General features: G+C 56.2%; 9 protein-coding genes across 9 annotated transcripts; 7 read left to right on the forward strand and 2 right to left on the reverse strand.

The window, feature by feature from the left end:
- Positions 1–214: 214 nt before the first annotated feature.
- Positions 215–1,793, forward strand: PG997_001799 (putative phosphoglyceromutase; the record flags this gene model as incomplete). Its single annotated transcript, XM_066806114.1, has 2 exons — positions 215–337; positions 360–1,793. 2 exons carry the CDS (start codon positions 215–217, stop codon positions 1,791–1,793), a joined length of 1,557 nt encoding a protein of 518 aa, XP_066673410.1.
- Positions 1,794–2,466: 673 nt separating this feature from the next.
- On the forward strand, positions 2,467–3,445 carry PG997_001800 (eukaryotic translation initiation factor 3 subunit; the record flags this gene model as incomplete). The annotated part of the gene is made up of 3 exons (XM_066806115.1): positions 2,467–2,630; positions 2,906–2,957; positions 3,050–3,445. 3 exons carry the CDS (start codon positions 2,467–2,469, stop codon positions 3,443–3,445), a joined length of 612 nt encoding a protein of 203 aa, XP_066673411.1.
- A 1,465-nt stretch (positions 3,446–4,910) lies between these two features.
- Positions 4,911–6,352, forward strand: PG997_001801 (uncharacterized protein; the record flags this gene model as incomplete). The annotated part of the gene is made up of 2 exons (XM_066806116.1): positions 4,911–5,477; positions 5,561–6,352. The coding sequence occupies 2 exons, from the start codon at positions 4,911–4,913 to the stop codon at positions 6,350–6,352; spliced, it is 1,359 nt and encodes a 452-aa protein (XP_066673412.1).
- A 3,788-nt stretch (positions 6,353–10,140) lies between these two features.
- On the forward strand, positions 10,141–11,525 carry PG997_001802 (uncharacterized protein; the record flags this gene model as incomplete). Its single annotated transcript, XM_066806117.1, has 2 exons — positions 10,141–11,159; positions 11,339–11,525. The coding sequence occupies 2 exons, from the start codon at positions 10,141–10,143 to the stop codon at positions 11,523–11,525; spliced, it is 1,206 nt and encodes a 401-aa protein (XP_066673413.1).
- A 708-nt stretch (positions 11,526–12,233) lies between these two features.
- PG997_001803 (uncharacterized protein) lies at positions 12,234–13,943 on the reverse strand (the record flags this gene model as incomplete). Its single annotated transcript, XM_066806118.1, has 4 exons — positions 12,234–12,259; positions 12,397–13,267; positions 13,375–13,761; positions 13,878–13,943. 4 exons carry the CDS (start codon positions 13,941–13,943, stop codon positions 12,234–12,236), a joined length of 1,350 nt encoding a protein of 449 aa, XP_066673414.1.
- Positions 13,944–14,617: 674 nt separating this feature from the next.
- PG997_001804 (Rta1 domain-containing protein) lies at positions 14,618–15,679 on the forward strand (the record flags this gene model as incomplete). The annotated part of the gene is made up of 3 exons (XM_066806119.1): positions 14,618–14,777; positions 14,861–15,112; positions 15,216–15,679. The coding sequence occupies 3 exons, from the start codon at positions 14,618–14,620 to the stop codon at positions 15,677–15,679; spliced, it is 876 nt and encodes a 291-aa protein (XP_066673415.1).
- A 226-nt stretch (positions 15,680–15,905) lies between these two features.
- PG997_001805 (uncharacterized protein) lies at positions 15,906–17,388 on the reverse strand (the record flags this gene model as incomplete). Its single annotated transcript, XM_066806120.1, has 3 exons — positions 15,906–16,500; positions 16,536–17,027; positions 17,087–17,388. 3 exons carry the CDS (start codon positions 17,386–17,388, stop codon positions 15,906–15,908), a joined length of 1,389 nt encoding a protein of 462 aa, XP_066673416.1.
- A 2,713-nt stretch (positions 17,389–20,101) lies between these two features.
- PG997_001806 (uncharacterized protein) lies at positions 20,102–24,349 on the forward strand (the record flags this gene model as incomplete). Its single annotated transcript, XM_066806121.1, has 3 exons — positions 20,102–20,887; positions 21,037–24,201; positions 24,281–24,349. The coding sequence occupies 3 exons, from the start codon at positions 20,102–20,104 to the stop codon at positions 24,347–24,349; spliced, it is 4,020 nt and encodes a 1,339-aa protein (XP_066673417.1).
- Positions 24,350–25,146: 797 nt separating this feature from the next.
- Positions 25,147–26,186, forward strand: PG997_001807 (uncharacterized protein; the record flags this gene model as incomplete). The annotated part of the gene is made up of 4 exons (XM_066806122.1): positions 25,147–25,198; positions 25,347–25,386; positions 25,539–25,711; positions 25,789–26,186. 4 exons carry the CDS (start codon positions 25,147–25,149, stop codon positions 26,184–26,186), a joined length of 663 nt encoding a protein of 220 aa, XP_066673418.1.
- Positions 26,187–27,118: the final 932 nt, after the last annotated feature.

Below are 27,118 nucleotides of genomic sequence, written 5' to 3' on the forward strand. Positions count from 1 at the left end.
CCGCTACGACTGCGCGAATACCACACCATCCCAGAAAAACATCGCAATCGTTGATCTGTCTAGTTGACGGGATCCCAGCCACTGCTCCTGATTGTCGTGCGTTTTCCCAATCCCAGCCAGCCAGTCATAAAGTACCCTCCCTCCCCTTCCCTTCCGACTGTCTCTCTCTCTCTCTCTCTCGTTTCTTTTCTCCATCCAAACCACATCCGCAACCATGTCCAACACCACCCACAAGAAGACCGACCAGAAGGCATGCCTCATCGTCATTGACGGTTGGGGTGTCCCGGGCGCTGACAGCCCCAAGAACGGCGATGCCATCACCAACGCCAAGACCCCCGTCATGGACGAGGCTCTACAAGGGCCCCGGCTTCACCGAGCTTGAGGCCTCCTCCCTCGCCGTCGGCCTGCCCGAGGGCCTGATGGGCAACTCCGAAGTCGGCCATCTCAACATCGGCGCCGGCCGCGTCGTCTGGCAGGACGTCGTCCGCATCGACCAGACCATCAAGAAGGGCGAGCTCCTCCAGAACCAGGTCATCAAGAAGCAGTTCGAGGCCGCCAAGAACGGCAGCGGCAGACTGCACCTCTGCGGCCTCGTCTCCCACGGCGGCGTCCACGCCAAGCAGATGCACCTCTACGCCCTGCTCGAGGCCGCCAAGGCCGTCGGCGTCCCCAAGGTCTTCATCCACTTCTTCGGCGACGGACGCGACACCGACCCCAAGTCCGGTGCTGGCTACATGGAGGAGCTGCTGGCCAAGACCAAGGAGCTCGGCGTCGGCCAGATCGCTACTGTTGTTGGCCGTTACTACGCCATGGACCGCGACAAGCGCTGGGAGCGTGTCGAGCTCGCCCTCAAGGGCCTGATCCTCGGTGAGGGCGAGGAGAGCACCGACCCCGTCAAGACGGTCAAGGAGCGCTACGAGAAGGGCGAGAACGACGAGTTCCTCAAGCCCATCATCGTCGGCGGCAAGGAGAGCCGCATCCAGGACGGCGACGAGGTCTTCTTCTTCAACTACCGATCCGACCGTGTCCGCCAGATCACCCAGCTGCTTGGCGACGTCGACCGCTCGCCCCTGCCCGACTTTGCCTACCCCAAGGCCAACTACGTGACCATGACGCAGTACAAGGGCGGCTACCCCTTCGAGATCGCCTTCAAGCCCCAGACCATGGACAACGTCCTCGCCGAGTGGCTGGGCGCCCAGGACGTCGAGCAGGTGCACATTGCCGAGACGGAGAAGTACGCCCACGTCACCTTCTTCTTCAACGGCGGTGTCGAGAAGGTCTTCAAGCTCGAGGCTCGTGACGAGTCCCAGGATCTGGTGCCCTCCAACAAGAGCGTGGCCACCTACGACCTGGCGCCCGAGATGAGCGCCGACGGCGTCGCCAACCAGGTGGCCAAGCGCCTGGGCGAGCAGCAGTTCCCCTTCGTCATGAACAACTTCGCGCCCCCCGACATGGTGGGCCACACTGGTGTGTACGAGGCCGCGCTGGTCGGTGTCGAGGCCACGGACAAGGCCATTGGCAAGATCCTGGACGCGTGCAAGAAGGAGGGCTACGTTCTGTTCATCACGTCGGATCACGGCAACGCCGAGGAGATGAAGTTCCCCGACGGCAAGCCCAAGACGTCGCACACGACCAACAAGGTGCCGTTCATCATGGCCAACGCCCCTGCGGGCTGGAGCCTCAAGAAGGGCGACGAGGGCGTGCTGGGTGACGTTGCCCCTACCGTGCTGGCGGCCATGGGTCTGCCCCAGCCCGAGGAGATGTCCGGCAAGAGCCTGCTGGTGAAGTCGTAGGAAGAGGCTTCAAGGCTGGGCTGGTATAAAAATAGAAAGAACGAAAGAAAGAGGCATGACATGACATAAATGGTTAGATAACGAACATAGAATTAGCGAATGTGGAATTTTGAGCTTCCCCTCTGGGAACAAACAACTACCTACTGCCGACTTTACATTACTGCATGTGTCCTCTAGTGTAGTGAGCTTCGTGTTGCAACGTCAGGTTCTATCATTATGCTCAGAGTCGATCAGTTTCTCATTAACATACGCCTGTAAGTTAGTACGTAAGTATTCAGGCATGGCGTTGCTGGTTGCAGGTGGTGGTGAGCCACTGCATCCATGTCATCAAGCATCAAGCTGGCTGACCATGAGGTGTACCTACTTCAGGCGTCAGGCCAGGAGGTACGCAGGTACATTGGAGGGGCCATGAATTGCTCGGTCGGAACTAAGCCAGCAATTTCGCCGACCACCTGCGGCCAATCAGGCACTTTCCAGGAGGAACACGCCCCACAGCACAAATCGCAACGAAAAAGAGCAGCAACCCCACCAAACCACCAAACCCAAGCCCACCAGCTGCCCGCCCTGCCAACCGTGGTTCGAACAAACCGAACATTTTGCAGCAGCCCTCCCGCCTCTCCCACGACTCTGTTTTTTTCCCACCCCTCACCCTCACCTCCCACACCCTGCCAAGATGGAGTGCGAAGACACTCAAGAGAGGCCCGAGGCCATCACCGCCATCATCAATGGTCTCGAGCGCTACAACCCCGAGGCCGTCGGCCTGCTCGAGGACTACTTGCGCCAGCAGTGCGAGCAGCGCTACTGCGACTGCAATGCCAACCGCACACTCCTCAAGCTGTGAGTTGATCTCTCTCTCTTCATGTTGTCTTTGCTTTCATGTATCGTGTCTGTCTTGACTTGCTGTCTCGACACGACGTGTCTACTCTGGGGATGATGACCAATAACGTAAACGTTTCCTATTACCTGACATGGCGTGACGTCTGAACCCGTCGCGTCGCTCTGATGTCTAGTTATTAGCTCTATCTGACCAACCCAACTTGTTGTCTTCTTGCCTTGCCTGCTTTGTGTGATGCTGGCCTCGAAGCACTTGACTGACCTCCCCCAACCAACAGGTACCAGCTGAACCCCGACCGCATGAAGGATGAGGTCGTCACCAACGTCCTCGTCAAGGCCATGACCTGCTTCCCCTCCCCACAGTTCTCCCTCGCCCTCCACCTGATCCCCCCTCCACGCTGGCCCCCAACTCGCGCGCCGAGCTGCCCGAGGCCCTCGCCAAGCTGCGCGAGCTCAACACCCAGCTGCAGGGCGCCCAGTACAGCCGCTTCTGGCGCAACATCGAGGGCGACGACCTGTGCGCCGACCTGGTCGCCGACATTGACGGCTTCGAGGACATGGTCCGCATCCGCATCGCCACCCTCGTCAGCCACGCCTTCCGCGAGGTCGACATGGCCGTCCTGGCCGAGTGGCTGGGCCTCGAGGAGGGCGCCGCCCGCAAGTTCGTCCAGGAGACGGTCGGCTGGAAGGTCGAGGGCGACAAGGTCCAGGTGCCCCGCAACGCCGAGAACGAGGCCAAGAAGGCCGAGGTGCGCGAGGACGTCAACGTCGACATGTTCTCCCGGGTGGTGCGGAGAGCGTGGGAGGAGACCGCATAAGCAGCAAGCATTGTTTTGATGTTCGGTTTTCTGAGACAAGAAGAAGGAAGACGGAAACGAAGGAGAGCCAGTTTGATTGTAGCAGCAGCATCTGGCGACATGACACATCAAAAATCACGGCGTTCGAGGGTTTTGCGTTATTTGGGACTGTGCATTGAACCCGCAGTCTTGGGTTCGGGGAGGCTGTGATGAACGTCACTTTTTACATCATGCTACTATTACCCTCCGTTGCATGACGGGCTATGAGAATCATGAAATTCCCTGATGAAGTACAAAAAACTTTTGCCTGGCTATATCTTGACTGTGATGTTCGACGAATTGTGTTTATGTGTCTGTTTTGAACAGCCATGAAAAGGGGATATGGTGGTGCCATATTGGACATGCTCGACCTGCATCTGGCTGAAGCCAAATACCCCGTAATGGCGATAGCGATGCCCTCACCATACCGTCCTGTATACATTAGTTTAAATGCCGTGGTATAATGTTTATCCCACTGTACGTAATGCTTATCCTATTAAATATAATACATAATTAGATTAATAGATTAGTCGATCATCTCCGGAGAGTGCCTAACCTATGATACGAAAGGCAGCGTTGTCGCCATCAAGGGGATAGATGCGATATGTATGGTTTGTATGTATCCGACCAGATATCAGTGTGATTGGAGCATATGGAGTGATATATTTCACTGTCGACTTGATGATTGCATCATGGATTCTGGGGCCGGCAATCTCGAGTTCTGTGGTATCCAAGCATGTCCAAAGAAGACGGAGATGGTCCTGACGAAGACCGACCATCTAAGGCCCTACGCCGTAACTCGAGACATCTTGATGTAGTAAAGACATCGGCAAAGTATAAGTATGCACAGAGGGTAGTGGTAAACCTCTTGGCACTCCGAGATCAGACAGATCAGTAGTTTCCCCTCACTTTCTTGGCCTCCAACTTTGACGTCTTCCTGGCGGGGTATCGCGAATCATTATCGTGCTGGATTTTTTAGCAATCAAGAGGCGCAATCACACCCCCAGAGTTGCTGCCAAGGGTGACGCCATGTTGAAAAACGGAAGGTCGGGCTGCGGGCCAAGGCCAAATTGATAGACGGCAAGCATCATTATCATCACGATTTCTACGGTGGCGCATCCAGGCACCTGGTCGAAATGTGATAGAAGCTCGAAGCTCGCTTGATGGTAAAGCTGGATGAGGAAGGAGGTTCTCATGGACAAGGCCTGCGATGTCACTCTGCAATGCATGCTTGCGCGGGAAAATAGAGAGGAGGGGTATTTGTTATTGACGAAGCTCGGATGGCGAACAAGCCAGGACGAATCATGACTATTTCGGGGTAAGGTATGTAGTAGCAACCAAGTAGATAGGTATAAGAAGGGGCTATGGCGATCCAAATCCAGGTCTCGTCTCCGACAGCCACCGCATTCTTAACTCGTGTGTTTAGTCCTTATTCCCCCATCACACCATGAGGCTCCTGCTCCTGGCTTCGTTGTTGGCGGCGCCGCTCCTTACCGGCGTCGCTGCCCTGCCCAGCAGGCAGGACGAGGAGGCGACGGTGTCGTACAGCGGATTCAAGGTATACCGCATCAACACGCTCGGGAGGACGCCCGAGGTTCAAGACAAGCTGTCCGCTCTGTCGTCCTATGAGCAGTGGCATCAAGACGCCGGGCACCTAGACGTCCTCATCGCGCCCGACGAGGCAGCCGCGTTCGAGGGCCTCGGGCTGGATTACCGCGTCATGCACCAGGACTTGGGCACCTCCATCTCCGCCGAGTCGCCCGTCGCCAACAAGAAGAAGAGGCAAGACGACCCTCTGGCGTGGTTCGAAACCTACCACAACTACGAGGACCACATCCAGTACTTCCGCGACCTCCATGACGCCTTTCCCAATAACTCGGAGATGGTGTCGTCGGGCAAGTCGTACCAGGGCCGAGACATCTTCGGCATTCACCTGTGGGGGCCGGGGGGCCCGGGGAAGCCGGCGGTGCTGTACCACGGGACCGTCCACGCCCGAGAATGGATCACTGCACCGGTAAGCCATGGAATATCTGATAGAACATACCCACGCTCCTGTTAGAGAGAACAGGCTGACAGTCAACGCGGTCTACAACATAGGTGGTTGAATACATCACGCTGCAGCTGATCAACGGCTACAACGCTGGCAACAACCAGACCAAGTCCTTCCTGGACCGGTACGACTACTACATCTTCCCCTTTGTAAACCCGGACGGGTTCGTCTACACCCAAACCACCGACCGCCTCTGGCGCAAGAATCGACAGCCGCCCCCCTCCGACGCTGCCAATGCCACCTGCCTGGGCCGCGACATCAACCGCAACTGGGAGCACGGCTGGGACTCCAACCCGCGCGGCTCGTCGACGAACCCCTGCTCCCAGACCTACCGCGGTGCCGCCCCCGGCGACAGCCCCGAGAACGCGGGCCTGGACGCCTTTGTGCGCCAGGTCCGCGACCGGCAGGGCATCAAGCTGTACATCGACTGGCACAGCTACGGCCAATACTTACTGTTCCCCTTCGGCTACGCCGAGACGCTGTACGCGCCCGAGCTGGGCAAGTGGACCAAGGCCGCGAGCATGATCAGCGAGACGATTCGGGACTCCTCGGACGCGGCAACAACCTACACGTTCGGCGGCAGCGGCGCGACGCTCTACGCGACGAGCGGATCGGCGCCCGACCACGTCTACAGCGTCGGGCGGGCCGAGTGGTCTTTCACCATTGAGCTGCGCGACACGGGGCGGTTCGGGTTCGTGCTGCCGCCCGAGCAGATCCGGCCCGCCGCAGAGGAGATGTGGGCGGGGCAGCGGGTGCTGTTTTCGCTGTTGGATGAGACGTTTTTCGATGGGGTTGGGGCGGCGCAGGTGTATCAGCAGCAGGGAGTGGCTGCTGCTTAAGCGGTAAAGGAAGGGGGTGAGGATACGATGGGGGTTCTCAGGTGCACATAGGATAGATGAAGACGAATTATTAGCAGAACTTGTTACAGGTCAAGGCAGTATTGCAAGGGGAAAGCACCTCTTTCGACCAGATGAGGGAATACGTGAACATATCGACGACCAGTCCAAACTCCACGAGAACCGAGACCAGGAGTTGGCCAACGTCCACTCCTGAAATCCCTTCGTTCCTCCCTACCTACTCGGCCTTCTTTGCCTCGACTCGGTTTGACCAAGTTTCTCCGTGAAAGTCTCTCGAGACCTGAACAGGCAATGGTTTTTCTCCGCACCAAACACGGATACGCAGCTGCGCCATCTACGTGAGCATATTGACTCGATCCGTCTTGACATACCGAAACTCCAAGCCGAACACGGACGGGCAGATCCGGCTTGATTATGAGCGGCAAATGCGTCAGAATTGTTTTTATTCAAGTATTTACAATTGTATTCCTTTGATGATGAACGTAAGTTTCCTGGGGCTGTGGCTAAAGTTACCATATCCTCGGTAGTACCCTTGGGATGGAGAATAGTAAGCTTTCCATGGCCCTGAAGTAAATTCGTATTGATGCCCCTGGAACTGCGACTCGTGGGATAGTTTGGACGCAGTATCTTTCGGTCGAGTTCATGGATCTTCGATATACCGATCACGGAGAAAGACGTCAGTTTGACTTGCACGAATCTTATTGTAAAACTGCAACTCCCAAGAGCTTGTCTACTTATACAGAAGGGCATATTATCACAGGGTGATGCGGGGGCCCCCCAGGTCCCCTTCTCCCCTTCTCCCCTTCTCTCCATGGCCAAAGGGAGGGTTATCAGTATTCGCTTATCTTATCTTCTCAAATCTTATCTTATCTGATAACAAATCCCATAACCCCCAAAATAGGAAATGGGTTACCTTGCAATGGCATACCAAACAGTTATGATACCCATCTGTAATTCTATCGCATCCGGTAAGATCAAACGCATTCTCTGAGGCGAGTAATAAGCATCTACTGCGAGTCAGAAGGACTGGGCAATCAGCTCTGCATTCCAATGCACTCGATACGGGTGTGTTCTCCCGGGGGGACAATTGCTAGGACATGCCCTACATGCCCTACCAAGAAGTCACATACCTACTATCAGCTGCTTTCATGACAGAACAGGCTCGACCTCGGTATCCGCCGTCTGAAGCAACAAATAGAGAAGCACTTCTTGGCTTTCCCTTATAGCTTGCTCACCTTGCTTGTGGCTCTATATGGCCACACTGTGTGAGCTTCAGGGTTGCATTTGCGCCAAGAGAAAAGAAGGACTAATGGCATCTAACCACCTACCTTGCCTACCTAAGGCTCGCCATACACGTATGTACAACACATAGATGAACGTGCCTAGTGCCGTGAATGTCCAATGAGGAGTGCCGATCGATATTCCACCGGAAGCAATCGAATTCGGCCGTTTCCACCGGCTTTGTGTGTCGAATCATAGGGCATCGAAATAATCTTTTCGGCCACCTCCTAGTTCCAAGTTCTTTGAGAGGAGAGAGAACATATGTTTCTGACAAAGAAGGAACCCCATTTTGCTACTATGCTAGTTTGCAGGACAGACCGCCTCGAAGCCAATGCCAGCCTGCAAAAGCCTTGCCTGCCAGGATGGATGTACCTATGGAGGCCCGTGGGTTGGAAGAATTGATACCGCCTAGGGGGGCCGGGAGTCGACAACCGACGGGACGGATCCCCTAGCTTTTTGTCTCCAGGGGGCAGGCAGACAGGGGATGGAATTGAGAGACCAGAGAAAGAATGGCGACCCCTCGCGCTGTCCCCCGCTGATCCCTGTCGTTTGCTCGCTTGCGCACACTGTAACTTGACTGACTGAGCCAAGGCTGGCTTGTTGAGCTAGACGACTCGTAACTTTCCAAGTCAGATACTGTGGGTGGTCCGTGATCGGGAAGGGAAATGCAAATACGGTGAGGGAGGTGGATGGATAAAAGGGAAAAGGGTCTACGGGATGACAGCCAAGATACTTTAAGTATGTCTTGCTTGCACCCAGGAATGGAACCGGGAAGGGAACGAACCAGACAAACAGGCAGACAGAGCCCATAATTAGATTCAAGAATAAAATTAGCATCTGTCAGTTTTTCTCTGCCCTCGTTCTTGGTTTGCAAGCACGATGACCTGAGATTGAGCCGCAGTTTATCTGAGATTGAATTTGTTAGCGGCCATTGACCAATGGAAGTGTCAAGTCGATTCTCGGCAGCGCTAGCGATTAAGGATAGGAGGCGAACCCGTGCCTGGTTGAAGGCCCTGCCTAGCCACTGGATTTTCACGTTTTCGTCTCAGTGCTCGTACTGGAAAATCAAATTAGACGAGACGAGTTTTTCCCAAACGCCATGAAACCGAAAAGACTGGGAGGGGGGCCCCCCCAAGGCCCCGAATGCCCCAAAAGGCCCCCCAATGCCCCCAGAAGACTCCACCAGCCACCTAGAAATTCGACAATCCAAGGGGGAAAAGTCAGAACGCGGCCTAGCGTACCTCTCAACGAAAAAATCCGACTCCATCCAGAATAGAAGTAGAAAAAAAAAGCCCGCATTGTACTCCAGAAAGACCCTACCAGCGATCTGCGACCAGGTAAAGCGTTGAGGAGCATGGGGGGTGTTCAGGCGGGGTGGCAATAAGTGCGTATGTTCGCGTGCGCGTATGGGTGTTTGGTGTATGTAGGTACGGATATGTGTTGTCCTGCCTGCGTGCAAACCAACAACCGTGAATACATGCAACAGTGTTGAATACATTTGATCGCGTATTGAATGCATGCAGCCAGGTACAACTTCTGAGAGCAGGACACTATGTACCTTTGGCTGACATCTCTCGGTCTCAGTCTCCGACATTGACTAGAAACACTACCTAAGGGAATTATTGCCCTTATTCGTCATCAGCCACACACATACATAGGTACATCTCTCGCTCATGACTTGACAAGTTGACCGGACGGGAGAATGGAAAAAGTCGGGGCGAGACTTGAGTCTTGTCAACGCAGCGCCACCACATGGGGGGCCGTAGTCCGTAGTCGTGGTGGTGAGTCGCTCTCCTACTAGTCGCTCTCCATTGTCGATACGACGACTCGCTCGCACTGCCAGACCTGGCAGCATAGCCTCTGGTCCTGGTCTCCCGAGCCCTCCTTGCCCTCTCGTACCCCGTAACCGGCGCCTACTTGCCTAGTAGAGTGTCCCTAACAGCCTAGAGTGCCAACCAGGGCCGAGCTGGTCCTTGATAGACAGGAGAAAGGGTGCCTCTGTGCTTTTTCCTGCCAATCAGCCATGTGGGCCGGGATCCAGCATTGCAGATGCATTGGAACCGTTGAAAGGGACCCTAGTTTCGTAGTTCCGCCTAACCTTACAAGACCCCTAGATCTAGAACCCATGTGCGTGGGTAAAGATCTGTTCACATGTGCCAGTCAGTCTGCCGGCCGGCCAGCGGAAAAAATACAAATAGAAAAAATAAAAAGCCAGCTGCCGATAAGGAGAGAGGGCAAGAAGAGTATTTTCTCCTCCCCTAGAACAAAAGTGACCGTTCCCCCTCGGTCGCTTCTGCCCTCGGCCTCCTTCTTGTTCTTCCTCCCTCTCCCTCATTCTTGCTCAATCGCCTGAGTGTGTCCCGGGCGCCATTCATTTTTTTTCACTCTCACTCCCATTCTCGATACCCCCAAGAGACAGGAAAGTTGACCTCTGCGAGGCAACACTGTCCCCCGTAATCGACACCATGGCTACCACAGCTACCACCACCATGTCCTCGACGTCGGCCACCACGACGACGGCCGGGGTCATTAGCCTGAACAAGAAGGCCGCCGTCGAGTCGACGGAGCCGCAGTTCCCCGACGTCAACACCATCCGCAAGGCCATCCCGGCCTACTGCTTCCAGCCGACCGTCGCCCGCTCCATGTCCTACGTGGTCCGCGACCTGGCCCTCGCCGGCGCCCTCGTCTACGGCGCCCTAACCTTCATTCCCCAGCTGTCCAACCCGTGGGCCCGCGCCGCCGCCTGGGCCGCCTACACCTTCGCCCAGGGCCTCGTCGGCACCGGCCTCTGGATCCTGGCCCACGAGTGCGGCCACGGCGCCTTCTCCCTGCACCGCGGCGTCAACGACACCGTCGGCTGGGCCCTGCACTCCCTCCTCGGCGTCCCCTACTTCTCCTGGAAGTTCAGCCACGCCCGCCACCACCAGTTCACCGGCCACATGCACAAGGACATGGCCTTCGTGCCCGCCACCCGCGAGGACCACGAGCGCAAGCGGGCCACGCAGTGGTGGCACTCGGACCTGCTCGAGGACGCGCCCGCCTTCGTGCTGCTCAAGCTGCTCGGCCACCAGCTCTTCGCCTGGCCCACGTACCTGCTCTTCAACGTCTCGTCCGGCCCCCGCAGCCTGCAGCCCAACAAGAACACGGCCTGGTACCGCGTCAGCCACTTCGACCCCTTCAGCGCCGTCTTCCGCCCCAACGAGGCCATCTTCATCCTGCTGTCCGACATTGGCCTGGGCCTTGTCGGCTTTGGTTTGTACCTCGCCGCGCAGCAGCTCGATGCCACCACCGTCTTCCTGCTCTGGGGCATCCCGTGGTTCTGGGTCCACCACTGGCTGATCGCCATCACCTACCTGCACCACAACCACCCCGACGTCAAGCACTACGACGAGAACGGCTGGACGTTCGTCAAGGGCGCCCTGGCCACCGTCGACCGTGACTTTGGCTGGATCGACCGTCACCTCTTCCACGGCATCATCGGCACCCACGTCGTCCACCACCTGTTCGCGTAAGTTGTTGTCCCCAAAACCTTGTCCTACAGCCCTGTCCCCAAGCTCTGAGTGATTGGAGATGTTGTCTCTTTCCACATCACGTGATCCTGTCATTTCGGAGCATTCCATTCCTGCTATATCCACGGTCCACCCATTCCTTCATTCGGAAACAGCCGTACTAACCCTCTTCGAATAGTCGCATCCCCTTCTACTACGCCGAAGACGCCACCGAGGCCATCAAGCCCATGCTCGGCGACCTGTACCACCAGGAGAAGGGCTCCTTCTACGGCGACCTGTGGACCACTTTCAACCACTGCAAGTTCGTCGAGAACGACCCGGCCATGCCCGGTGTCATGAAGTGGAACAAGCCCCGCACTGCCTAGAGGAAGAAGAAGAAGAAGAGACTATCTTCATGAATTTTCCTGCTTTTATGCTTCTTGCCATTCCGCTCTGCTGTTAGAATCATGTTATAGATTTTTAGAGTCTGCACCTTGGTGTTTCCGATGAAACCACCACTCAGCATGGTATCGGCGTCGCGAGGTCTTTGGGAGAGAAGGAGAAGGAGAAAAGAAGAAGAGAAAAAGGCCACTCACTTCCTTCGTTGATTTTTGGGCACATCATAGAGATGATCATCATGGCATTGCATTAGACTACCTACTTAGACAGACGAATGAACTAGACATGGGGATGATGAAATCAAATCCATCTCCTGCCAATGGTAACCTTCAAAAAGTCCCAGCTAGAAGTCCTTGTGACCATGTTCCCGCTGGCACTTGCTTTGGCCTCATCTCCCCAGCCTGACAATTCGAGGTTCTCGCCAGCTACCCCGCACCCGCAGTTCGACACTACATCTTGATCTTGCCCATTTCTTCGGGCAACGCCGCTGCTGCCGGCAATAGCTCAAGAAAAAGAAGTAGCCATTTTGGACAATGCGCATTTTTGCTTCGTAGCCGGGCATGCCTCTCCGTGCATGCCATTGCGCAATCCTCGTCACATCTATGCGCAGTGCTTCATTTGAAAGACTGTCGACCAGTCCCAACACGGGATTTTGTAGACAGTTGGCGAGATACTCTTTATGTTGCCTTGGGATGTTAGCCAGAACGCATCATAGTTGCAGCTATCCGTAAGTAGTGTACATCCAGTACATGACCTAATTCCAACTTATGGAATCGCAAATGCATCTTGATATGATTTGATTGCTACTGGCTTGTCTGGGGCCGAATGATGGCGCTTAGATACTTCCTTAAATCCTACCTTTGCCTAGATGATCACAAATGCCGCCCCCTCCTCCTCCCAACACAACACCCCGCGGCCACGCCAGCCGGGCCTCGTACCCCGGCCCCAAGACATCCGAGATGACCTGCAAGAAACGCGGCGCCGCGGGCCCGATCTGCCACAGGTCCCGGCTCAGATGGAGCAGCACGGCGTAGTGCGCCAGGATGACCAGGGCCGGCGGCGAGCGCTGCCGGACGAGCTCGCCGAACTGGGCGGGGCAGCGGACGGGCCAGGTGAAGGTCATTTGGTGCTGCTGCTGTTGCGATGAACGCGAACTAGATGAGGGTGACACTGTCGATGCCGTGCCGGCAGACTCGTCGAGGCCGATCTGCAGGAGATCCATGGCTTCCAAACATGTCTTACGTTGCTGCACTTCTTTTGCATCTTCTTGTTCTTCGTCATCGTCGTTGGTGTCTTGCCCCATTGCTTCTTCTGCTGTCGTTTTCTTCGTCTTTTGCCTAAAGGCCTCTTCCTCGACCCAGCGCGACAGATCCCGCAGCTCCGTGCCCCGGACCGACGACCTGGACGCGTGGACGCGCCCCGCCAGCGCGATCAGCGGCCAGAGGTCCGACTCCATCAAGTGCGACCACGAGCTCGAGGCGACGGCGCGCAGGCCGTGGTGCACTTGGAGGTAACAACAATACCGGTCCAACGCGGCCTCGGAGTCGTCGGAATTCTCCTGCCGCCCCTGATGCAGATCCTCCAGCGTGTCCGCGAGCAGGTGACGACCCAAGGTGGACGAGAAGAGCACCGCGGCCGCGCAGTTGGTCTCGTCAATATCGAGGCCTTTGCCATCGCCTACGCCGCGGCGGTTGAAGAGGTGGAGCGCCTGTGTCTGCATCTGCGACGCCTGGGCCCGGTAGAAGGCGGCGCGCCCGGGCCGGGCGAAGGCGAGGTGCCGCGACGAGATGGCGAGGACCTCGTGGAGGAGCCAGGGAAGTCCAGCGCCGTCTGGACCACCATCTTAGTAGCCGCGCGGTCGAGGTCCGGGTCGATCTCCGGGTTAGATACGGCGAAGGTGTAATGGGCCATGAGCTCCATGTGCTGTAGATTCACCACGCCCTCTGCCTCCGGAGATGGCTGCTGTTGGGTGTTATCATTTCTTTGTGGTAAAACAACAGGCGGTCCTTCTTCTTGCCCATCTTCTTGCGGTACAGGAACAGGCGGTCCTTCTTCTTGCTCTTCTTCCTCTCCTTCCACAAGGACCGGCGCTCTCAGCCGTGGTTGAGGAGAAGCGGCAGCGGCAGCAGCAGAGCCATGCCGGGTGTTGCTGCGTCGGCCTCCGAAGTCGCAGTGACGGCTCGTAATGGTGCAGTTGGCACACTGGGGCCGTCCTTCATCACACTATTTGGCAGTACATAGAATCGTAAGAATTGGCCGCAAGTAAAGATTATGTGATGACATAACTCGAAGAACCGAGACAGGGAAGGTAATGTGATCTTCTTAGGTACCCTTCCTACCTTGATGTGCCGCCTCTTGCATTCTTGGCAGCCATGGCGGGACTTTCGGTGGCCGCGTCGCTTCATTGAATACTTAATGCAAATCGCGATACCAAATGGGAATCTCTTCTTTTTTGGCGTGTAACTGCTTCAATTCTGATATACGAGGAAGTTCAGGGTGAAAGGTATTATGGCAATACGCGTATTCGATGTCAGTTGGGGCCGGGTTCTAGCTGAGCAGCAGCCTAGCTCGCAAGCTCGTATCTTATTCAGCTCGGCATTCACTCTCTCGGGCCGCAGAACGACGACGGAAAAGCATGCTAAGTAGCCACCCGAATCCAGTAGATTCCAACCTGTTAAACCATTCATTAGAGCGGTGCTTGCTGCATGCACGCTGCTAGCTTTGGCGACAAGGACGGCGCTTTGGGGCTTAAGCTACACTTAGTGAGTGCCCTGGAGGCTAGCAACACACTAGGGCAAGGGGCTGTTCGATACGCGTATAGCTCTATCCGCGTACAGAATACGCGGATATCCTACCCATGGGCTTGAATGAAGCAGAGGTTTTCTCATCTAGGCATCAAGTATAGCTCATTGTTCCAAGTCGTAGACTGGCTATATAAACCAGCCGTATCTCCAGAATGTATCCTCAAACATTCTCCATAACCAATTCCAGACACACCTTGGTACTGCTTTCTCAAACACGGCCACGCCTATGTCGACGATCGGAAGGAGCAAATTGACAACATATCTCCATCCTCAACATGGCGCCACCCAACAAGTTCGTTTTCTATGCCTACCTGCCCTCCATGGCCGGCACAGTCATATTGGCCGTTCTCTTCGGTCTCTCGTCTCTATGGCATATCAAGCAGATGATCCAGAGCCGGACGTGGTACTTCATCCCTTTCACGGTCGGCTGCCTGTGTAAGTCGTCCTCTCCAGACCAAGCCATTCATTCCCGGAAAGTCTCCAGGGTTCAGATTACTGACAACAAGGACCACATATAGTTGAGACTGTTGGATACATCGGCCGCGCCATGTCTTCTTCCGAGTCCTTTCCCGACTTCACCAAGAACCCGTACATCATCCAGTCCGTCCTGCTCCTCCTGGGCCCGACCCTCTTTGCCGCGTCCATCTACATGATCCTGGGCCGGCTCATACGCCTGCTGGACGCCGACGCGTACTCCCTGATCCCTCCTCGCTGGCTGACCAAGGTCTTTGTCCTGGGGGATGTACTTTCCTTTTTTGCTCAAGGTGGTGGTAAGCAATGCCTTATTATTTATCTGTTCTTTTAACTGCTCAAGCATACCCGCCACATCTCCTCATGATCAGTGAAATGAAAAGATGCTGACAAACTCAATAGGAGGCGGCATGCTGACGACGGCCAAGACGCAAAACGACGTTCAGCGCGGCGAGAACATCATCCTTGGCGGCCTGGGCATCCAGATCCTCTTCTTTGGCGGCTTCTGCGTCGTGACCGCCCTCTTCCACCTGCGCATCCGCCGCGAGCCGACCAGCAAATCCTACGCGGTCACAGCGCCTTGGACACTCCTGGTGTATGTCTTGTATGCCGCGAGCCTGCTCATCATGGTCCGGTCGCTGTACCGCGTCGCCGAGTACGTCCAGGGGCAAGGGGGCGCCCTGCAGGGCCACGAGTACTGGCTGTATATACTTGACTCGGTGCCCATGCTTGCTGTGTCGGTGCTGTTCAATTGGATGCACCCGAGCTGTGTGGTTGGTGGACGTGGAGAGGTCGTCGGGGCAACTGGTCATCTCATGGAGGAAGGCGCGGGTCATGTACATGTGCATGCACTTGCGAAGGAGTGATTCATTTCAGATTCAGCACATTTATACACTTGGTGTATTATCTTACCGAAACTATTTCCTTCGTGGACGCCACTTCGTCCGTTGACTTGGTGTCATTGAATGGCCCATAATCATGATTGACCCAGTGCCGCCGTCATGCTGTTCTGTTCTGACCCGAACCAATAGTATTAAACCATTCGAAACATTAATCATTACTTCATCTTATATATCTCTCGTGCCAATCTGGCTAAAGCTTGCCCATCCTCATCTTCATGCCCAGCCTCAACAGGTGAAGCGACGAGGGCCCTCTCGTCCACCACGGCGTGGCCGTAGCTCTGCTCTCGATGCCGCCTCCACCCTGCTGCTGCGCCGTCGCGTTCTTCCAGTGCTGCAACGCCTGCGACAGCAACGTGCTATTACCAAAAGTATCCCCCACCAAATCCACCAGCGAGCCGCCATTACCACTGGTCGCTGTACCGTTGCCCGCCGCTTGTTGGCTGTTGGTCAGGCTGTCGATGACGTCGCCGAGCAGCGTGAAGACGCCGATCTTGGAGGTGACGCGCTTCTTGTTGAGGATGGCCTCGACGAAGGGGATGTGCTTGCCGTTGACGACGGTCGCGTTGCCCGTCGCGTCGATCTGGATCATGCCCTGGTTCAGGGCCTCGCCCTGGCTCGCGAGCACGGTGCCCAGGTTGGCCGCGACCTGGTCTAGGAAGAGCCGGCCGTCGAACTCGCGCGTGTTGTTGCCGGGCGGGATCATGACGTCGTAGATCGTGATCAGACCGATGCGCACGTCGCCCGCCATGAGATTGAGCGAGACGTTGCCGAGCCCCAGGGTCAGGCTGCCCCAGTTGGGCAGGTTCAGGGTGCCCCGGACGTTGCGGCCGTCGTCGAGGGGCGGGAGGATGAGGAGAGGTCCTCGATGCCGAACCCGCTCAGCTGGTTGAGCGAGTTGACCTCGACCGTCTTCTCGAGGTGGACTTTCGAGTGCAGCGCGCCCAGGTGCACCGTCGAGTCCCCGCGCACCGACAGTTCCGTTTGGGGCTTGTCCCAGACCGAGTCGAACCAGGTGATGAGCTCCTTCTCGTCAGTGATGGTAACGGTGCGGTTCGTGACGACGATGGCGGTCTCGCCGTCAAGCTTCTGCTCGGGCAGGGTCAGGTTCAGAAACGGGGAGAACTCGGGCGTTTCCTTGTTGTACAGGAACATGGTCAGGGGGTCGATCCGGGCGGCCAGCGGCGTCTTGAGCGACGTCTCGAGGGAGATCATCATCTGCGTCGGCGACAGGCACAGGAAGGCGCCGCCCTTGATGGGCAGGCCCTGGTCGTCGACGATGCGCTGCACGATGGCGGGCAGGATCACCAGGAATCTGGGATTTCGTGAATCAGCAATATCCTTTTGGCCTGGTCTCTTCGGCTTTTCACTTACAAGATTGGCAATAATATCGCAAGGAAGATGATGGTTCCTGCGACATACCACCACTTGAACCTCCCGCAGTGGCGCTTGAACTTCTGCTTCTTGGTGAGGACGGCAGCAGGCGGCGCCTTGTCCTGGACGTGATCGTCTGTCGACGAATCGTCTCGCCCAGGGCCGTCGAGGAACGACGTGCCTGCCTGTTGCTCCTGCTGCTGCTCCCCATTGGCACTGGTAGTCGCTGCTCCCCTTGCGCCATGGACCGAAGGCGGCGCGCTCGGCCCACTGTGAACATCTTCTTTGAAAGCAGAGGTCATGATGGAGATGAAGACGATGGCTCACTCTAAGAGTATCCTTCTCACAGCGACATCAAGCGCAATCACACTTGATGGCGAAGTGGGAGTGGGGGAATGATGGGAACCACTTCACGAGATGCCCGACGACGACGACGAGAAGTGCAGTATCACATACAACACACAAGACGGCGAACCACACTTACACACTCAGCAATAAGCGGAGGCGGTGCGGAGAGAGAGAGAGAGAGAGCGGGGGTAGGAGTGTGATGAAGGCAGCCGCGGCTGGATCGTATCCAGCATCAAGGCCAGTTCTGAGGGGCACACACACACACACACTATCACTCTATTACTCTGGGAAGTAGAGACAGACCAGGCCGCCCACAGAGATCAGCGCCAGCTAGAGATGTGCGAGAGAGCTGAGAACATGTGAATGTCCGGATTCACCAAGCCATTTCACATTCTACTCCCTCGCGTGACTTGCAAGCATATCTCTTTGGGAGATCTTCTCTCGTAGCGTTCGCAACGATGGTCTCGATGCGGTAAGGAGCTCGGCTCGAATGTGCTTTTTTACTTACATACACACACTCTCGCCCTGTGCTGTCTATTTCCCCGCATCCCGTAGAGTACCTTTCGCTGTCTGCCAGACTGCAACCCCAATAAGGTAAGTATACACCACTTCTCTTCCTCTTCCGCATGCATGTGACCATATTCTGCATTCTGCACATGTAGACTATTCCCTTCTTCGTAAGGGAGGGAGCGAATCTCGAGTGTAGGTCAGCGAGAATGGGCTGCGAGCCTGCAGGCCTGCATACGGACCCCGGTCTAGAGGATGCACATCATAATCAATACTCGGACCGGAAGGGTTAGGCTGGCAGAGAAGCTCCGACCAGAGCTTGCAGAGCCTGTTTCCTATTAGTCCACCTTGTTCCTGACAGCTAGCCACGCAGTTCATCAGCCCACCTGCTGACTGATGGCATTAGTAGTACTGGGCAGCATTGCTGTTGTTGGCTGCGTTGGTGAAGAAAGAGTTGGCGGGGCCGCGGTAGGCGTTCGTTCGTCGGAGTAATAGCAGTCAAGTAAGTCCGCCTGTCCCAATGCAGCCAATGCAGGATCCTTACCATCAGCACTATCGATTTCTGGGCGATCGCTACCTCTCAGTCCTCTGCTCTGTGGTGGAGATGATGTCACAATCCCCTGTTCGGGCCTGTTTATTAGATTGAGCGCCTTTTCTAGCTCCCATCACTTCTTTCCCGATCAGGCAGCTGGTTATTTGAGAGGTTGGAGATGTGAGCAACATCCATTGGAGTGGGCGTCGGTGGGCTGAGGAACCGTTCACATCCCTCATCGCACCCTTGACCCTGTCAATAAACGGCTTTCTTTTAGGGGGCGGGGCTGCCGCTACGGTTGTTTCCCGTCGCCCCATTCGCCAAGATGCGGGGGTGGATGTTGCGAGAAAGGCTTCTTTTCATGTAATTGATTGATTCATTTCTCCTCTGTGTGGCTGTATCTCACTTGTCGTTTTTTACTAGCAGAACAACAAGACTGCTCTACTCACAGATACCGAGGTCCCCCGTGAAGACAGACATTCTTCTGGCTGGGAGGGTTACTTGACTTTGTTCACTCGTTTTCCTTGATGCGTTCGTCCCTCTCTACAACATAAGGACCGATAGATGGATGCCCACTTCCTCTCCCCTTCCTTGTATGCCAATGACGTGTTTTCCCGACGGCCGTCCGTCGTGCCATTGCGCCCTGTTTGTGGGGTCTCGGTACGGCGGGTTACAACATTAATAAACATACAGGCAGAAAGAAGGTCGGACACAATAACCCAAGCAGCCAAGTTCAATCCGGCGGTGACTGGGGTGCCTCAAGAAGAGGGGAAGTGAGGAGGAACTTCGTGATAGCCTTGCATGTGTTACCCAGAAATCTGCACGCTGCTAACTACGTACAGTGGCCAGTGACCAGCTCCTAGGCCAGTAGCTGGTCAGCGTAGCATCTAACAGCGAAAAGCATATATGGACCATAGCACCGGCGTGCTCTGTCCTACCCACCACGTCCGAGCATCGAAGCCAGGGTCGGCGAGCTCTGATTGGATTCCCGGTTCGGGCGTCTGTTCGCTTTGGGAAAGGTGACTGGAAACAATCTGGGGTAAGAAGCTCGAGTAGCTTGAGTAGCTCGAGAAGCTCCGGCGCAAGGGTGGGAACGAGCGCGCCGATCAGGCATATCGCATTCATCGACAACACCGTTGTTGCCCCATGTGACATTCGAAAACTCATTCTGCTGGGCATGGGTATGCCAGCCAGCCCATCTGGCCCAGCCCAGCGCATCCCCATCCCACCCATCAGAGAGCCATCCGGCCGGGACATACGAGGGCGAGGAAGAAAGAACGCACGCAAGGGAACCCGGTGCTATGCAGCCAGTACAGCCCTCGGCAAGAATGCGATGCGCTGTAGAGCATGCATAGCTTGGTAGGGTAGGGTAGGGTAGGGTAGGGGTGGGGACAGGAACAGGGGAGATCGCGTGCGTTCAGCGTGAGCGAAGTGAGATCGAGGCATCTCCGCATCAAGCTGCCAGTCGCCGACTTGGGGCAAGTCTTGTAAGTGTGCCTGGGAGGGCAAAACTCGCGACGGAGCGTGTGAGTGAGATCGAGAGGTAGGGGGGGGAGAGAGATATCTATCTCCCCAGATTGAGATCCATACCGGAAACAATATTTCCTTTTAGGAAACACTTCCTGCCCATGGGCGTTTCCTCTTCCCCTCCTTCCTCCTTCACCACTCCGTCCGTCCTCTCACCGTCAAACCCCCACAGGACGACGCTCTTGTGCGTGCGCAAGTGTTTGTGTAAAATCAACACAGGCCACACGTCCTCCCCATCGTCCTCGCCATGCGGTTCTCCAATCTTTTTCGTGCTGGCGTTGGCGCCGCTCGGCCTCGTCGCCGGCGCTGCTGCCCCGGCCGAGCTTGAGCTCGATGCGTACCTCGCCAAGCACAACCTGGCATTGGTCCCCCGGTCAGAGCTCACCGAGGCGCTGACGGAGCTCACCACCTTACTCAAGCGGCGGGAGAGGGACGAGCGCCTGGGACATGTCCTGTACCCCCGGCAAAACAGCACAGGGCCTGGCTCCGGCTCCGGGTCAGGTTCTGGAGGCGGCCGTGGTGGCAGCGGCTCCGGCTCCGGCTCTAATTCTGGCGGCGGTCTCCTCGACCTCCCAGGTCTGGGGGACCTGGGCGACATCCTCGACAGTCTCGGCAAGTTGGTCCTGCAGCTGACCGACATCGCCGGCTTCCTCAACGCGCTCCAGAAACTGCTCAACGACGACTTCCTGCTGGCCGTCCACGACTCCCTGACCTACCTGGCCCAGACCCTGCAGCCGCCCATTCCGAGCATCGCGCGGAACCTCCTGACCAAGCTCAACCCGGTCGTGGACCTGGTCGCCAAGCTCGACCTCGAGAGCATCATCAACGAGATCGAGGGCGTCGACATCGGCGCCCTTATCAAGACCGTCGTCGGCCTGCTCGACAAGGTCAGCCCCATCCTCGACGAGGTCGCGGGATTGGACATCAAGGGCATCTTTGACGCCATCGCCCCCTGCTGACGCCAGGATCCGTCAAGGGCATCGCGGGGCTCCTGGGCAACGCGGAGGACTTGCTTACCCCTACTTTTGTCAACCAGACCCAGGGTCTCATCGCGGGGGCTGGCCCGTTACTGGAGGGACTGGCAGATGTCGATATCAAAGGTCTCGTCGACCAGATTGGTCCGCTTCTGAATGAATTGGGTCAGTTGGATCTGAAGGGCTTGCTGGATGCCGTTAGTCCCCTGCTATCACCCGACTCGGTGAAGGGTCTCGTGGGTCTCCTGGGCAATGCGGAAAACCTGCTCACTCCGGCCTTCGTGAACCAAACCCAGGGTCTCATCGCAGGGGCCGGACCACTCCTTGAAGGGCTCGCCGGCGTCGATATCAAAGGCCTCGTCGACCAAGTCGGTCCGCTCCTAAACGAGCTGGGCCAGCTTGACCTGAAGGGCCTATTCGATGCCATTAGCCCCCTGCTGACCCCCGACTCGGTCAAGGGCATCGCCGGCCTGCTGATGAACGCCGAGAACCTTCTTACTGGTGACTTCGTGACCCAGACCCGCGACCTCATCGCGGGCGCCGGCCCGCTCCTGGCCAGCCTCAAGGACGTCGATCTCAAGTCCCTGGTTGACCAAATCGCGCCCATCCTGAACGAGCTGGGGCAGCTGGACCTCAAGGGCCTGTTCGACGCCCTCAGCCCGCTACTGTCTCCGGACTCGGTTAAGGGGATTGCGGGTCTGCTCGGTAACGCGGAAAACCTCCTCACTGGTGACTTCGTGACCCAGACGAAGGATCTTATTGCGGGGGCCGGTCCGTTATTGGCCAGCCTGAAAGACGTCGACTTGAAATCCTTAGTGGATCAAATCAGCCCCATCCTCAACGAACTAGGACAACTCGACCTCAAGGGGCTCTTTGACGCCATCAGTCCGCTCCTTTCTCCGGAAGCCGTCCGCGGCATCGCCGGACTCCTCGGCAACGCCGAAAACCTCCTCACGGCCGACTTCGTCGACCAGACGAAGGACCTGATCGGCGGTGCCGGCCCCTTGCTCGCCGGCTTGAAGGAGGTGGACCTGAAATCACTCGTGGACCAGATCGGCCCCATCCTCAACGAGCTGGGCCAGCTCGACCTGAAGGGCCTGTTCGAGGCCATCAGCCCCTTACTCTCGCCCGAGTCCGTCAAGGGCATTGCCGGCCTGCTCGGCAACGCTGAGACGCTGTTGACGCGCGAGTTTGTCGAGCAGACGAAGGATTTGATTGGGGGCGCGGGCCCCTTGCTTGCGGGCCTGAAGGACTTGGATCTCAAGTCGCTGATTGACCAGGTCGGACCAATCTTGGATAGTCTCGGGAAGATCGACCTGCAAGGGCTCTTCAACGCGATCCAGCCATTATTATCGCCTGATAGTATCAAGGGCATCGTCGGTCTCCTTGGCAACGCCGAAACGCTGTTGACGCGGGACTTTGTCGATCAGACCAAGGACCTGATTGGCGGAGCCGGTCCGTTACTGGCAGGCTTGAAGGACCTGGATCTCAAATCTCTTATTGATCAAGTCGGGCCCTTACTGGACAACCTTGGCAAGCTCGATCTGCAAGCTCTCTTTGACGCCGTGCAGCCTTTGTTATCTCCGCAGTCTATTGAAGGCATCGTCGGACTTCTGGGCAACGCAGAAAGCCTGCTGACGCCCCAGTTCGTGGACCAGACCAAGGATCTGATTGGCGGAGCTGGCCCCTTATTGGCGGGCCTGAAGGATCTAGACTTGAAGTCGCTCATCGATCAAGTCGGGCCTCTGCTGGACAACCTCGGTAAACTCGATCTTCAAGGTCTCTTTGACGCCGTCCAGCCGCTACTATCACCGCAGTCAATCGAAGGAATCGTCGGGCTTTTGGGCAACGCAGAGAATCTACTTACAAGCCAGTTCGTGGACCAGACCAAGACGCTGATCGGCGGCGCCGTGCCGTTGATCGCGGCCCTCGGAGATATCGACCTGCAAGGACTCATCAACCAAGTAGAGCCCCTGCTCAATTCGCTCAGCAAAGTCGACATCGCGGGCCTGGTGGACCAGGTCCAGCCTCTGCTGAGTTCGCTGAGCGAAATTGATCTCATTGGCCTGGTCAACCAGGTCAAGCCCCTGCTCAACGAGATCAGCAAGGTCGACATCAGCGGGCTCATCGGACAGGTGCAGCCCCTGCTCAATTCTCTTAGCAAGGTCGACCTGGTCGGCTTGATCGATCAGGTGCAGCCTCTGCTGAGTTCGCTCTCGCAGATTGATCTGCTCGGGCTGGTGAACCAGGTCAAGCCACTGCTGAATGCGGTCAGCAAGGTCGACATCACGGGCCTGATTGACCAGGTCGAACCCCTTCTCAACTCCTTGAACAAGATCGACCTGGTCGGTCTGGTCAACCAAGTGCAACCGCTCCTCAATGCGGTGAGCAAAGTCGATATTACTGGTCTGATCGATCAAGTCGAGCCGCTGCTCAACTCGCTTAACAAGATTGATCTGGTCGGCTTGGTGAACCAGCTCCAGCCGCTGCTCAATGCCGTGAGCAAGGTGGATATCTCGGGCCTGATTGATCAGGTCGAACCGATCCTAAACACGGTCGGAAAGATCGACCTCGTCGGCCTCCTCAACCAAGTCCAGCCGCTCCTGAACGCCATCAGCAAGGTGGACATCACCGGCCTCGTCGGGCAAGTCGGCCCGCTCCTGACCTCGCTCAACCAGATCGACCTGGTCGGCCTGGTGCGACAGCTGCAGCCCATCCTGAACGCCGTGGGCAAGGTGGACCTGTCCAAGCTGATCGACCAGGTGGAGCCGATCCTGCAGTCCGTAGGCCAGCTGGACCTCGCGGGTATCATCGAAGCCGTCTCGCCGCTGCTGACGCGGGACTCGGTCGACGGCTTGGTGGGCCTGGTCGACAACGCGGAGGGCCTGCTGACCAAGCGCTTCGTAGACGACACCCAGACCGTCATCGGCGGCGCCGTCCCGCTCGTGTCGGCGCTGGGCGAGGTCGACGTGCCCGCCCTGGTCAAGCAGCTGAGCCCGCTGCTCAGCGCGCTCGGCGACGTCGATCTGGAGGGTCTGGCGCGCGCCGCGAAGCCGTTGTTGGGCGCGCTGAACCAGATCGACATCCAGGGCATCGTGGACGAGGTCGCACCGCTCGTGACGCCCGAGTCGGTCAATGCCGTCGTCGGGCTGCTCGGCAACGCGCAGAGCTTGTTGTCGGCGGCGTTTGTGTCGCAGACGACGGAGCTGATTGGGGATGCTACGCCGGTATGTTTTCTTTTCGTTTACCCATTCAATCTTCATCTATCTATCGATTTGATGAGTGCTAATGATAGTATGGTAATAGTTGGTCGGCGCTGTCTCGGACTTGGTGCGCTCGTTCCTCGAGGCATTGATGCCTCCGGCGAACCAGTAGTCCATCGTCATGTGCTTGGAAAAGGTAAAGGGAAATGGAAATGGAAATATAATGAAACTAAAGATACCCATGCATTGGATCATGAATTAATGTTTGATATTTGGGAACGAAGTGTTGGTTGGCATCATGAACCGTTGCATTATCAAGGATGGGCCACAGCTCTTGTACTTAGGGGTTTTAGGGGCAAGATCCAGTACGCGCACACGAGAAACACACTACATAGCATACTTGCGAGAAGAGGAATTAAATAATAATGAAATAATGTTGCTTTGCTATGACTGATGATATGCACTTTTCGCTGGCGCACTCTGCTGCGTCCCGCAGCGCCAACTGCCTCTGGTGTGATCAGTCATAGAGGCCGACGATCTTCTTTTGTGGGATCTAACATGATCAAAACATATATTTCCAACAGCATAAACGGCGTGTTGCAGTATTGGGCAGCCGTTGGAGTCAAAGTCCCTCCCTTATTTCCATCTCCACCAACACAGAAACATCGGCCCGCTGTACACACTGCAAGTTGCCAGACTCAACCAACTGTGCCACCTGCCCACCAACCGATCTGCTGGGCGACCCAAGTCTGACGTGCATATTGGTGTGTAACAATTGGCTGCTCTAATGATGTAAATGCAACCTATTCCCATCCTCCTTACCTTTTATCTGTTGGTCATGCAATAAAGAGTTATTCGTTACCTCCCAACTACATCGCTCTCGCCCAACAGCCAAAAGAGATTTTTACCCTCTGTCTTCATCTGCCTCATCTACACCGTGATACCAATTCTACCGCTTCGCCAATAGCCATGGCCTCTCAGCACGATGACTACGTCTTCACTCGAGATCTTCTCGACAACAGTCGGTTCGTTGGTCGCTTTCTTCCATTTCCATCACTCTAATATGTATCCTCAGAAGTATGTACTGATAAAAGAGTAGACTCAATCTGATGCATCACCATTGGGTGAAGGACTTTGGATATCTCATCCACCCCAGCATTCCCACCCAGGGGAGAATCTCAAAGTAGCAGACATCGGCTCGGGCACAGGGTGAGTCGTCTGCTTCTTTTGAAAAGCGGGTGGAACCAAAACATCTAACCATATCCCTTACCCACCCCCCTGAAGAATGTGGCTGCTGGATGCGGGTGACCGGCTCCATGAGTCAACGCAGCTCGTCGGCCTTGATATATCGCAGGCTGCAGCGCCACCTCGCGAAGCACTACCCCCAACATCAAGCTTTGGGAGTGGGATATAAATACGCCTATCCCTGATGACTTGCTCGGCGCCTTCGATATTATCAACGTCCGCTTCATGATCTTCGTTGTTCGGAAGGACGATGTTTCGGCAACAGTGGGCAAGCTGATGCAGATGCTCAGTGAGTTTGAACCATGGAATCTCTATTCTTATTCGTATATGCAATATGTTACTGATCATTTCCCTCAATCCACACAGAGCCCGGCGGCCACCTCCAATGGGTCGAGCCCGACAACCAAACAGTGCACGGCGAACTACTCCGGCCCGAGAACAGCAAAGAGTCCATCGAGTCCCTGATGCGGCTCCTCCAGTCCCAAGACCCGCGGCTCAACCCCACGTGGGTCCCCGACCTGCCCGAAATCTTCCGGGCCTCGGGTCTCGCGGACGTGGACGTTGATATCCACACGACGCCGCCGCACTGGGCGTACCTGGAGCACGAGTGCGGCCTCATCATGCACGAGCTCATCGCACGCAAGACACAGAACGAGGCGATGGCGGCCGAGCTGAAGAGGCTGATTCCCCTGGCCGTCGCGGAGACGAAGAAGGGGGCGTACTTGGCGACTACGAAGTACGCTGTCGTGGGCAGGAAACCTTGAGATGGTCTGCCTGACTGGACACGCATAACCACCCAAGATTTGGCTGAAATTTAATGATGGTCTTTGTAGTAGGCGTCGGCACAGACGGTGTCTGAACACTGCATGTTGTTTCCGCTAGAAAAAGGCTGATATGATGTCGCGATGCTACGCCTGACATAACTGTTATTCAAGCGTCTGGTGTTATGCAAATGATGGTCTAGGACTTGAAGACGTGTTGACGCCACGAGGCCACCGGACTAATCATGATTAGCATTCGTAACTCATTTCCGCCCGAAGGCTGATGGTGCCCATTCAGGAGCGTGATGATTTGATCAACAGTTCGTCTATCTCGGTCGTTTAATGCTATAACGATATCGTCCATATGGAAGAAGATTAGCACCCTCCCTCGGGAGTAGCATCGGAGATCATGAGGGATCTGAACGAAACCAAGCCCAGGGAGCGTTTGTGTCAACTCCTTCTTCCAGAGCAGTGGCGATTCTCGAAGTCCATACAAGGCCCTATTCAGCTTTGCCAGACAAGAGGGGCCCACGAGAGCAATTCAGGGGTTTCTGAAATGCACAATCAACCAAACGATTGGATTAGTGTGTATTGGACCACCAACCTTTTCTTCCCCAGGGGTGTCGGCGGCGTAGCAACCCCGCTCACAGCCCAGCCCGCGCTTTCGCTTGGTCGTGTGCGTTCGGGTACGCATATGCAATTAGAAGGGGCGTGCGACCCAGCATACAGGGGTCGCAAGTACTTACCAATAAGTAGGCTGGTACTGGGTTGGTTGTTGCATGTTTGAGCAAGCCTGTTTTACAATGCATCCCACCTACCTACCTGTCTACCTGACCTCGATAGCCTGTACTCCGCCCTCGTTCCAGTCGAGTCTCAAGGACCATCTTCTCCATAAGCAGCACCCTATTGAATTCAGAACTTGAGTTACGCCACGG

The sequence above is a fragment of the Apiospora hydei genome, assembly GCF_038363865.1.
Source record: "Apiospora hydei strain CBS 114990 chromosome Unknown utg000003l_segment0_segment0, whole genome shotgun sequence".
In the NCBI taxonomy this organism is placed as follows: domain Eukaryota; kingdom Fungi; phylum Ascomycota; class Sordariomycetes; order Amphisphaeriales; family Apiosporaceae; genus Apiospora; species Apiospora hydei.